Source organism: Amblyomma mixtum, chromosome 7 (assembly GCF_055824585.1).
Source record: "Amblyomma mixtum isolate Tamu chromosome 7, ASM5582458v1, whole genome shotgun sequence".
Lineage (NCBI taxonomy): Eukaryota > Metazoa > Arthropoda > Arachnida > Ixodida > Ixodidae > Amblyomma > Amblyomma mixtum.
The window spans coordinates 107,254,288-107,267,450 of NC_143018.1; the positions used below are offsets into that span (position 1 = coordinate 107,254,288).

General features: G+C 47.8%; 1 protein-coding gene across 1 annotated transcript in view; it reads left to right on the forward strand.

Moving 5' to 3' along the window:
• The window catches only part of LOC149337138 (uncharacterized), a 58,304-nt gene that overhangs the window by 29,100 nt on the left and 16,041 nt on the right, over positions 1–13,163 (forward strand). Inside the window, exons 4-5 of the mRNA XM_089554331.1 lie at positions 2,189–2,581; positions 6,459–6,670. Of these exons, the coding sequence (XP_089410457.1) occupies positions 2,189–2,581; positions 6,459–6,670 (605 nt within the window). The remainder of the gene's footprint in view (positions 1–2,188; positions 2,582–6,458; positions 6,671–13,163) is intronic.

Here is a 13,163-nt window from a genome sequence, read left to right on the forward strand (position 1 = left end):
CTCCTCACCCGTCTCTCTGCTTGGCGCTTTTCTGAACGGTGAAGGACCGTTTTCTTGTGTTTTCGTTTTCCGTCGGCGCCATGCGCAGGCCGCCTGCCTCTGCTGCTGGTCGTGCTCCGTTGAGTTATGCGCTGACAGTTCGAAGTCTGCTTTTAGTGCCGCATTATGCCCGGTTGCGGTGCATTTCAGTGCACAAGCCGGAGTGAAAATGGCTTCGTGTTGTTCGCGATTGCTGGAGGAAAAAAAAAAATGACACCAGCCGCAGAAAAAAAAAACTCATCCACTACATCCACTTAAGGGCTTTGTTCCGACAAAGCACACCGCCCTCGCCTAGTTACTGTGCATTTCTTGGTGCCTAAAGTAGTGTTTATACTTGAAACTTCTTGGGAAATCATCAGGAAGCTATTAATCTTGCCTAATTCGCCGATCAGTCTGCGTCGTTTAGCACGTTATCCTTTCCATTTGATGCATTGCTCGGTTCCATTCGTGACTGTTGGCGTGCGGAATACGGCTGTTATCGCCGCTTTAATTTCTGGATCTCAGCGTGGGTTTCCGCGAAAAACGTTTGCGTCGCAGACGCTAGTTTTTTGCTAGCAAATACGCGTGCTTCTGACGTGGCGCAGAATAGAGAACATGTTGATTTTCGTAGCGTATACGGCAGTCTCCCTCCCATGTGCCCCAGAGCTCTACTTCCGTAACTTTAACGGCGTTATACCATCTTTTTTTTTTAGGGGTGATAGATGTTAGTCTCTAGAGCGCTCAAGGAGTTCGTTCGACCTTCGCGACTGCTCGCAACTCTACTGCGCTTTCGAGGTCTAACGACAGCTCAGGACGCGTCGCAGGCGAAATTAAATGATGACTACATTGAGTGATGTTTGCGAAAAAAACATCAGATTCTTAACACCGTAGATTACTAAATAGGAGGAATTGTTTCCGTAAAACTCATTCCGTCACAGGATGACTACATTATTTCTGATCGCGCTTTACAGCACTAAAAGTTGATTCAGCACGGGCATCTGAAACACTCCTCAAAGGCCAACTTGACCGAAATTTCGCAAACCATAAAAAGGCTGTTTTTTCATAGTACACCCCCGTATTATGCTACCCAAAAAACATTACGTTCCAGTTTCAAACAGTTAAGGTGCCAACGGCACGCAAAAATCTGTTTTCAATGCCGGAACTGGAAAAACGGGCACCATTGCCGCTTGCCGGAAGTGACGCATGTTTGACACTGGAGTCCGGACAGGTTCGGAGCGTCTCCTCGTTGCGGCTCGTGCAAAGCTTTGGTACCAGTAGCGCGTGCAGAATACGCACTATACGCACTATACACACTCAGCACACACAAGTTGGAGAAGAAACAGCCATTGCTCTAGCCATTCCGGGATCCTCGGCAGAAACCATTGTCAGCGACTCAAACAAAACTGGCGATACTTAACTACACGTTGGGAAGAATCTTCCTACAAACAGCACAGATTCTCGGAAATTCTCAGCCCACATGGCGCATTCGCCTATTATGGACGGCTGCTCATGCCTCCTTTGCTCGTAATGAGACGGCTCATAACCTAGCTCGAGAACTGTCCCGCCGAGCTGGGTCGTACAGTCCACCCGCCCTATACTCCGGCAAGGACAGGCTGTTTTTTTAGAGAGAAATCCTGCAGCACTACAGGCTTTCAATACTCCGATTCCCCAGCAGATAAAACGCTCTCCAAGCGACAGGCCAAAGATTGGCGTGAGCTTCAGACTAGCGTCTATTCAAAATAGAGCGCGAAAAAATGCGCTTACTTGGCGCGCTCACGTGTGCCAGCGAACACATCGGGCCAGCGAGCGTGCTATGGCCTTGGAAGCGTGCCGTGCGCAGCGGGCACAACCGGCGGTGGAGGAGAATCGAGGAGAAAAGCGCGGGAGTGGAGGAGAGTGTCGCTACTTTCAATATCGAGGGGCTTTAGCCCTGCCCGGTAGATAGCGCCCACAAGTGGCACCCATAGTGAGCTCTCCTTTCGTTCCTTACAAAATGCTACCGATGCTTTATCGCTGCTGTTGCGCTGTCATAGAGCATCTGGCGTGAGACGTCGGTGCACGCAGGTCCCTTGCGCAGCCGCCTGAGGTGGTGTACGGCGCACAGTGACTAAGTTCCTGATCAGTAACATTTCTTCATCTTCAGACCCCTATATCATTGCTTCCGACGCAGGCATCTGCTCTACGCATCGACTTCAGCGAGTGTTACAACCGTTGGTGGAGACCGATGACCACCGCGCACTATGCCTCACCATCTTCCTCCCCGGACCCCGTCGGCAGTCACGTTGAAAACAGCTCCCTATACCCGTTCCCTCTGGCAGTCGGCTTCCCGAAAAACGGCAGTTCTCGGTACGGATACCAGATGGACCCTGGCGCCTACCAGCTGGACAGCCACGTTTTCGGCACCTTGTCCCAGCTGGCGGACAGCCGTTCGGTGGGACTGGAGCCCTGGGTCGTAACGCTCGGTGACATCCATGCGCTGACGCCCCACCTGCCGGTGACCCAGTGGCTGCAATTCCTCCAGGGGCACCTAGCGACGACTATGAGAATCACAGAGAGGACGCAGGTGAGGGCAGAGGGCTGGTGCGAGAAGGCATTTTATGCGACGGCCTAAACATAGGACCTTGCCTATATGCCTAAGCCTCCGTTTAAGAGTAGTACCTCGAATAACGTAGCATTAAAAGGACCTCAGCACTTACTGCGTCGGCGTCGTGTAATGTGGTCATTTGCTGATCGGTGTCGTCGACGAGAATGCCACCTATACCTCAGGCGTGAGCCAGCTGCGCCTGCCCCATGTGGCCCTCGGTGTGGACGGCCTAGTGCGACAGGATGTGCGGAAGACCTGATTATGTTCTATTAAATGCACAACACCACCAAGCATCCAGGAATAAAGAGCACTAATTTTAAGGCTGCTGATTATGCAGCTAGAAGCTCTGCGCAGGTTATTAGCACTGCGTTTTAGTTCTGGCAGGAAGCAGTTGGTTGCATTGCAATTGCGAGTGAGTGAGTGAGTGAGTGAGTGAGTGAGTGAGTGAGTGAGTGAGTGAGTGAGTGAGTGAGTGAGTGAGTGAGTGAGTGAGTGAGTGAGTGAGTGAGTGAGTGAGTGAGTGAGTGAGTGAGTGAGTGAGTAGACGTTCATTGAAGAGGATGGCGGCTGTAGCGGATGTGGGTGAGCCCTTAAGAGCTCCGGAGGCTTCAGCCGATCTTCCGGCGATCAGAAGGAGCGCTGCCTGGTCGTCGAGCCGTGCACTGGTCAGCTTCACCTCCCACAACTCCAGGACCGCATTACTCTGCTTTAGATGCTGTGGTTTTTGGGGACATGTCCATGTGATATGTATGTTAGAGTTGTGGTGTCACCGCACCATGAACATTTGTCTTCGTAAAGTGTCGGGCGTAGGCAATGTAAATAGCGTAGGTTGGGATAGGTGTTTAAGACGCCATAGGAGGCAGGAGTGGAGAGAGGGTAGAGGCGTCTAGTAAGGCCATAGGTTTGGAGCCGGATGGCGAAGTGGGAGGATAGGGGATAAAGGGCAAGAGGTGATGGCCCCGCTTGGTGAGTGTATTCTCGAGCTATACGGTGTCCGCCCCTACACTGCCATCGAGGCCTTATTGGCCGGGCACCCAGGTGATGACGTGGTCCTGATGGAGAGTGTGTTCCAGGATGCGTAGCGCCTGTCGTGGGACACGGCCGCTTGTATGCGCTCGGCAGGCAGCATGAGAGTCCGTGATTATGTGAGCGTTGTCGGAGTTGGCATCACTCATTTTTATGGCGAGGGCGATTGCTTCAGCAGCGGTTGGGTCTGGGGCTCGGGCAGAGGCTGCCAGAAGCGGAGTGCTGATGCTGCCTTCTGGAGCACAGGCAAATGTCTGTGGGTTGGCATAGGAGGCGATGTCGACGTAGACAGCGGTGGAATCGTGCCCGTACTGTCTCCCCGGACGCGGAGTCGGGCTCGCCTGCTAGCCTTTTAGAGTTCATGGTGCATGCGTCTGGGGATAGGGCTTGGGTAGAGGTGGGTGTGGATGGTGGGGTGTAGTTTTCCTGAGAGGGCGCTTGTTTGGGTAGCTTGGAGATCCCTGATGTGTTGCAGGATAGCCAATCCCGCAGAGCTAGTGAGTAAGCGCCTACGTTGGCAGGTGAGGACCACATCTCGGATTTCATCGAAGGTGTTGTGGATAACCAGAGTAACCAGTCTAGCCGTTTTTGAATACCAGCTGCGAAACTCCGCTTCAAAAAATGGCTAGTCGCAGAAGTCACACATTCCGGGTGCTTATGGATGTTAGCGCCATCTGGAAAGGCCAAACAAAAGCTGTTGCATTATGGGGTGTTTGTCTTCTGAAAAGATTTTTTTTTTCATTTTTATCCCCTAATTCATCTCTCAGAGTTATATCTATGGGTTTTACTTTATTCATTTGTTTCTTTGGTTTTCTTGACATGAGGTTGTGCATTTATCAACAATCTCAAAGTTTTCATCTTGAACACAGTTTTCATTATTCACCGCAGCGGCGTGACAACCCACAAATAGCCTAATTTTTGGTCACCTTCAGACCGCCGCTTTTCGATACATGTACCGTATGGGAAGTTTCGCCACTGACATCAATCACCCTGCTGAGCATGGGTTTTCTTGGGTTTGCGCCCCTGATCAAGGGCGTGGAATTTTTATGTTGTCCGTGGGTGTCTGTAACATTTCATTTTAGGCAGTGTCAAGCCTATGAGCCTGTGCCACTGTCGCCGTTTAGGAAGCTTTGCGTTGCGGTGAACTGATCACATTTGACAAGTGCCTATCCCAGAGTTATTCTAATGTGTTTATGGGAATTCCATGAGATCAAGTAGATTTTAATATAGAAGTAACTACTCGTTAGTATCCACCGAAACGAAGCAATACGCGTCTACAAAAGAAAACCGCGCAGCCTTTTCAGAAACTTAGTAGTTTTGAAACTACGTAGTTTTGAAAAAGAGATATAATTCAGAGCCTGGATTTTTCCTGTTGTGCCTCAGATGTAGTGGAACTATGTTGGACAGCCGCTGTTATGAATCCTTCACTGAGGAGTAGAGCAGAAATACGGGCGTTTTGTTAGGCATACTGAAGCACTCCGGTGCCACACAAGGTGCGATAATTTCTGAGCACTGAAAACAAGAATACGAAAAAAGTGGCTCTGCCAAAGCCTGAAAAAGAGGCTGAAACGTTCAGCAGACACATAGCTGTTTGTACAGTTAGCAGCAACGCAATGGAGACCGAAAAATGCAGAAATTGATTTCTTACATAGTAGACGAACTCACACTCGGTTCGTTTTGCAGATTAAGAAAAAAGAAATGAACAACAAATTTGCAATTTAAACTTTGATATATTATAAAAGCATAGTGCCTTATTAACCGCATTCTTAAAGAAAATGTGATAGGATTTGTTAGTTGGCCCACCCCCAATATTGAAAGGACCTCCACCACCCAACAAAAAAATTTGAAAGTGGACCCTCCTCAGCAAAATGGATTAAGATGGATTAGTGGGTAGATAAAGATGAAAGTGTGGGTGGGGTTAGTATAACCCAATATGATAATCTAGTCGAAGGTACTGAAACATTCCCAAGCAGCACAAGTTATCGTTCCAATATTGGGCAGATCTTAGCGAAAGCCGCTGCTACAAAGGGCAAGTGTGAAACCCTCAATTTCGACGTTAGCCGCCGCGGTTGCTGAGTGGTTACGACGCTGGGCTGCTGATCCAAAAGACGCTGGTTCCACCACGGCCGCGGCGGTTGAATTTCGATGCAGGCGAAATTGTAGGGGCCCGTGTGCTGTGCGATGTCAGTGGAAGTTAAAGAACCCCAGATGGTGGAATTTCCCGGAGCCCTTCACTACGATATCCTTCATAGCCTTAGTCGCTTTGGGACGTTAAACCCAAACAAACCAATAAACTAAACCATCCACTTTCAATATTGGGCCTTTACTTGTGCTGTTTGGGTTGTAGGCCTCATATTTTCAAATTTGGTCGCGCTGATGACTTCACGACTGCCTCATCCAATCAAGGAATTTCGTTACGGAGTAAACGTGTATCTTTGTCGAGACGAAAACCTATAAATGCTACCGCATTATTAACACTTAAGAATTGATCTCATATATCACAAACCACCGCTTCAAATTTGCTAACCAGGCGCTTTTCCAAAGCCCTGTTAAATTTGTTAGCGTATATTAGCCGTGAGACAAAATTTCATTCTATAAAGGCAGGGCAAGAAAATTGTGGTATTTTTTTGCATTTCGCGGCCTCTCTCCCTGCAACTGTAGAAATCGCGATACGGTCTATATATCTAAGCGATGAATTTCGGGTTCCCTACCAACCACTAAAATACTTCGCGAGGTACGGGCCACATTACAGCTCCTTTTATGCTGGCACCTGTCGCGAGTTGAAATGACGCATTTCGTGTCGATTCACTCTTCGCCTGCCTGCGTGCAGCTGCTGGTGACGGACCGCCGACTGCTGACCACGATGGACCAGTTCTTCTCGAACTTCTCCCGGTCAGAACTTCTGGGCCACATTTCGCGTTCCGTCGTCAACGAGTTCGCGAACCTCTTCGTGCAGCCTGCCGCGAATGCCTCTTCGGCCTACGGGGACGACGCAGGCACCACGATGAACGACTCCGCCCTTGATGCCTCTGCGGCAGTCAGGTCTGAAGAGGGCGCAGTGTCCGCTTTTGCATAGTAACGGTTGGTTTATTGGGGTTTAGCGTCCCAAAGCGACTCAGGCTATGAGGGACGCCGTAGTGATGGGCGCCGGAAATTTCGACCACCTGGGATTCTTTAACGTGCACTGACATCGCAGAGTACACAGGTCTCTAGAATTTCGCCTCCATCGAAATTCGGCCGCCGTGGCCGGGATCGAACCCGCGCCCTTCGGGTCAGCAGCCGAGTGCCGTAACCACTGAGCCACCGCGGCGGGGCGCATAGTAACGGAGTAAGGGCATGTCGGGCGTAATGGGCAGTGCGTCTTATTCCAGTAGAGATTCAGATTGTTTACTACGGCGCTAGCTGTGAGCTATTCACTACAAAAAAATTTTCGCCCTTAAGGGAACGTTTCCTTTCCTATATCTCGCGCCCTTGCACTCCCCTAAATGGGTGTAAAATATGACTGTCGCTCGCTCACACAATGGAGTCGAATAGTTAAAGCTGCACCCTTTTTAGGACTGCTTTCAAAAATCACAAGTCTTGTTTGCTTTGTAGTGTCACCAGTGCCGACTGCTTTAAGGTTTCGTGGCACGCGCCATCTTAGAGGGAAGAAAAGCTTCAAGCAACCTGTGTCGATATGCATTAGAATTACGGCATCTTCAGCTATAATTCATACCGAGATATGTCTTCTCTGCACCTATTTGCAGTGAAGTCGCATTTATGCTGTCCGCATGATAATAAGCGGCATGTTATTTGGAATTTATTCGAGAAAATAAAAAGCTCCTTCATACGGGCCACCCCTACACTACCCATTCGCACAATGTCATGATGCTAAAGCATGTGTCACGAAATTATCTCAGAAGAATATGTCCAGGTTAAAATGCGGACTGTGCAGTTATGTCTCGCTACAACCAACTAGCTCAAATTAAAGTATTGCTACAACCAGTCTGAAGCGTCACTGAGATGACACAGTTCAACGCGGAAGAAACCACTGCCGTGCTTACAATTTCTCCGCTTATATGCGCCATTTGAGTGAGCCCACTTTTCGAGCCAGTGGCGCTTAGCAGTCTAACCAAAAAAAATTCTGTCACTTTTAAAATTGTTTGGCGAAAATTGCAGTCACAGCTGCACGCATCAAACGTGCAACTATTCTTTAATTGGAAAACTGATATATATTATGCGATAATAAAAGAGCACTTCATGAACAACTGCAAAATTTTACAAAAAGCTAAGAGCACCCGTGCACCCTCAAGCAACGTTGTAAGCAATGGATCTCCTGCACTCTTGCACCCGTGCCCCTTTGGTTGGGTTTGGTTTCTTGGGGTTTAACGTCCCAAAGCGACTCGGGCTATGAAGGACGCCGTAGTGGAGGGCTCCGGAAATTTCGACCACCTGGTGTTCTTTAACGTGCACTGACATCGCACAGCTCACTTTGAATGAATCATGGATGCATTAATCGCGCAGGGGTGCTAGTGCACCCTTTAGAAAAAGGAAGAAAAGTCGGGGTTTTGGAAAGGACACCCTTATTTGTGTTACGCCCTTAAGGGAGTATCGGGAACCCGCGCGCACTCAGTGCGCATTTGCAAACCGCCTTGACGGCGCCAGATGGCGCTAGTTTCCCGGCAGCTGCTCGTACGCCTGCCTCATCGGGACCAATCAGCGCGTGCGCAATGGCGGTGGGTGGGCTCCCGATTCTCTGGTAATGGTAACACGGTGCATGTTATGTAAATGTGTCTATTCTAAAACAAAGTGCCTTATTGGGCTATTTGGTTATGCATTTATAAAGAAAAAAGCGCTTGAAGACACGGACAGAAAATTGAGGCACGCACACTGCGCTGAACTGACAGCTTAATTTTATTCATCAAGCAATGCTAAATATGTGCAGGGAATAAAAAACAGTTGACAATCAGTAGGGTCGCATGTTACTTCGTACCCTTAACTTCCTCCATCCAAAAAAATTACCGACGATTACGTTACTTCCTAATGCGAAATTTGAGCGCAGCAAATAAGCTGTTTCACCTTTTCGATAGATTGAGGCAAAGAAATCGAGCAACACATGTATGCGCTATCACAGAATTTTTTTTTTATTTTTCGCAGGAAGAGGGGGGAGGGGGGCGGCGTGTACACCCAGCGGCAAACGATGGGGGCAGAAGCGCGCGCAGCAAGCGGACAACACGATAAAGGGAGGAGGGAAGAGATAGCAGCGACTGACTGATGCCGCTGACGCCGATAGTGAGTCAACCCCAGCTGCGGAGTTGGTTTCAGGGACAACGCCGCCGATGCCGACACAAACAATATGATACCCTCGCTTCCGCAGCGCTAAGAACCAGGTCTAGCCGTGGGAAGGTGGTCACGTATTCGTCGACGTGCCGGGGCCTACGTGAAATAACCGGCGCGTCGGCAACTGAAGAGCACCCTATCCGCCACACAAGAACAGGGGGGGGGGGGGGGGGACCCTTTCCTCCTCTTTCTGCATGGCGGCAACGGTGTTCTATGCAGTCACGTTATCTTGACTCTCTAGCGGCGTCAGCGGCATCCAGCGGTATCAGTCGGTCGCTGCTAGCGCTGGGGGGATGAAAGGGGGGCGGAGCTGGTTACGAGGCCGACGACGACGCGAAACCCAGGAACGGACGCCAAAGAGCTGCGCTCTAAAATGCCCTTTCCTTCGCTATCAGCAAAAGGGACGTGCTGTTCGCACATGCATCTTCACACTCAGATTGCTTTTGCCTCGATGATTTCTCGTGTTGTCTGGTATCGGTTTCGATCAATTATCCCTGTATATTGTAAACAATGTTCACACTTGCAGTTCCTACAATGGATGTCGAGGTTCACATCCTTTTCATTTCTTAAGTTCCTCGTCTGCTCACTGAGCCGATCATTCAAATATGGGCCCGTTTGACACACAAGTTTTCTCGCACGGAATGCGGTACACAACTCATTAGGAGCATACGACAATGCGGACCCGATGTTTCTTGTTGCAGCCTTTGTCTTCTTGTTCAGAAACCATGGTCATTTTACAAATTTTTGACAGCTTGTCAGGTGCCGAAAAGACCGCGTTTGTTTTTAACCACGATGCAGTTTTCTTCAAATTGCGATGTAATTTATGGATGTATAGAATGACTAGCATCCTATTCTTTACTCTAGCTCAGTCTTTGGTGGTTTCTTGCCTGCTACCCTAGTAGCACGCTTTGTTGCCTCAGTGTGGCCACAACGTTAGCTTCTAACATTGCCTTAACGTGGCTAGCGTCCTCTTTTTGCCACGTTAATGCAACATACATAAGACAACGTTGAGACAATATTGCTCCAATGTTACATCAACTTTCAGTCAATGTTAAAGCAACTTCTGGAGACAATATTAATGCAACGTTGCTACAACATTTTCTTAATGTTGATACAACTTTTTATTCGCACACATGCAACATTCCCACGACAATGTTACTGCAATATTGCTGCAATGCTGTCATAATGTTTCAGAAACATTCAGACAGCATTCTAAATTACTGAAATATTTCAGCGACCAATAATGGCTGCTGCTCAGTAAAGTGATCTCTTGAAAGGCTAAACTGTGTACAATGGCATCGTCATACCAGAATGGTTACAGCAGCTTAAGGTCACAAGATTGAGCAACTGAGCATTACTCCTTGCTACACAGTAATGCGGTGCTTGCTATAGAATACAAATACAAGACTGCACTGCACAACACATTGTTTTTCCATACTTTGCAAACTGCTTACTCTAAATAAATCCTTACATGTAACATTCATCAGCTCTCTACCAGTGCTCCTATCGTTTAGATGCAACAAGATTCCATGACATGGTTATTCTGACAATTAGGCTGATTTATTTAAATAGACAGAAATATAATTTAGAAAAAGGAAGCAGACTTGTAATACACTCAACATTTACACAAACACATTGGCATAGCTTGAAAAATGCAACACATGGGCTTACATTTTCAGAGATAAGATTTATTTAATTACTTTATAAAGAAACTTGCAACAAATCTAAAAAAAACAGTACACATGTGAGCTACTCAGGAACAAGAACCATAGCTAATGTTTTAAACAGTTACTAGGCACATTACCATAGCATGAAAACATGCACATACCTCTCAACTGGCATGTTATAAATACAAACTGCGACTCGAGATCGGCATTGCAGGTCGTACAAACTTATCTAAAACCAAGGGCATGCGAGCAGCTGGTTCAACAAATTGTGGTTTTGTTAGCCGAAGCTTTCCACCGCGGCCATATCATAAAGTTTCAATGGATACCGAGCCATTGCGGCATAGCGGGAAACGAGCGTGCTGACGCCGAGGCTCGGATGGCACATAGTGATGGTGCTTTCATTGAGATAGCCTTTTCTAGATCAGACATTGGAGCCTTGTTGGCACATTTAATGCAAGCGGCAATGCAGTCGCACTGGCATGATTCGAGTCATCAACAGGACCGCGTCTGTAAGCTTGACGCTGGCTCACGATTACATTTGCCATCTATGGTGGTGCGACGTCATGGGACTTTACTCCACCGGCTACGGCTTGGCGTTGCCTACACCAAACACTATCTTCACAAGATCGGCATCGAAAGTAACCCAAATTGCGCACAGTGCCACACTCCAGAGACTATTGGACACCTTCTTTGCGAGTGCCCGAACTATACTGCTGAAAGAACAACATTGGAGGCGACCGTGAAACGACTGGACTCTCGCCCTCTCTCTGAGGAAACTCTTCTGGGCGCCAGGACGAGACGTTCTGATTGGTGCCGTGTGACAAAGGCCCTGCTCACCTTTTTGTGTGAAACAGGCCTGGATACTCGTCTGTGACCGCCTGTGCACAACCTACATGGTTAATGACATGCGTCGGTGTTTGTATTGCTGACACCAGTTTTATGAGTTTTATGTGCGTCTACTCACCGCGATGCGAGTGCCAGCGAGTGTGGTGTGTGTGGTGTGTGTGTGTGTGTAGACATCACCCGAGAAACTCATTGTATTATGCCATCATCAGCCTTCATTCGCACTTTCCTTTTCCTCCTCTTCCCTTTCCCCTGTGTGGAGTAGCAGGCCAGGGCCATGTTACCACCGGCCGACCTCTCCACCTTTCCCTCATTAAAATTCCTTTCTCTCTCTCTCATAAATACAAAACACTTGAGTAAACTATTAACACAACAATAGCACACCTTGAAAACATGCACCACCTGGACTTTGTATTTCCCAAATATAAGACATTCATTTTGTGCACAAAATTGCAACAAATAAACAAAGTAGCAGTGCCACCTAGTTGGCCATTCAGAAACAAGGAGCAGAGGTATTATGAACAGCAGAGTTTGTTGTTGGGCTGGTTAACATCACTGATTTAAGTGCATAGTTTTCCAGCCCTACGGAACACACACACACAGATACATGAGCCGCCACGGTGGTTCAGTGGTTATGGTGCTCGGCTGCTGGCCTGTTAAGACACGGGTTCTATCCTGGCCGCGGTGGTTGCATTTCGATGGGGGCAAAATGCTAGAGGCCCGTAAATGCAATCTGCATGCAAGAGATCTAAAGCATGAGGACAGGTTCCAAACTTGTCAAGCACTGCAGTGATTGTACAGAGATTTTCAAGTGTGAAGATCCTTAGCAGAAGCAGACCACAAACCACATGTGAAGCGACCGAGACGCATCATATTAAAAAATCTGGTTCACAATGTGCGAGCAATACTTCAATTGTATCATATAATGCAGATATGATGTTTTTTTCATACTTTTTATGATAAAGGTGTGATAAGTTTGTTTTTTTCCTGCTGGGCTGGTCTGAGGGCATTTAAGCAGTGTCTGCGCCGTTAAATAACCAGTTGTCAGTGAGCGCTGTGTTTTATCCTTCTTCCCAACTTCAGTAAAACGGCAAGTTGGTACATACTTGAAGAAAACAGCGCAGCAACAGGCACATGAGAGAAGATGGGACAGGCACTGACTAGCAACTGAAGGTTTATTGAAAAGGAACACATAAAATATGCTCACTTTACAACCAAGAGCGCGCATGCGCTGCGCGAACAACACTGATCAGCTATCAACTTCAGTCATGGTGGTCAAGATTCAACAGTTCACAGTCATGAACGACCGTCCGTCCTTGTTCATGATTGTGAACTATTGTATCATGACCACCATGACTGAAGTTGACAGGTTATCAGTGTTGTTCATGCAGCTCATGCGCACTCTTGGTTGTGAAGAGAGTATACTTTATGCGTTCCTATCCAATAAACCTTCAGTTGCTAGTCAGCACCTGTCTCATCTTCTCTCTTGTCCGTGTTGCTGCGCTGTTTTCTTCAAGTATCCTTCTTCCCTTCTTTGGTCATGCACTGTTGCACTGGAAAACTACAAATTTAAAGTACTGTCAACATTTGCCAGAACAATTTAACACGTCTAAAATATGCTTGTCTTCTGGTAGCCTCCAGATGCTCACGATGATGGTCTCTTCTAATTCATGATGACGCAAGCGAAGCTGCATCCCTGCAAAAAA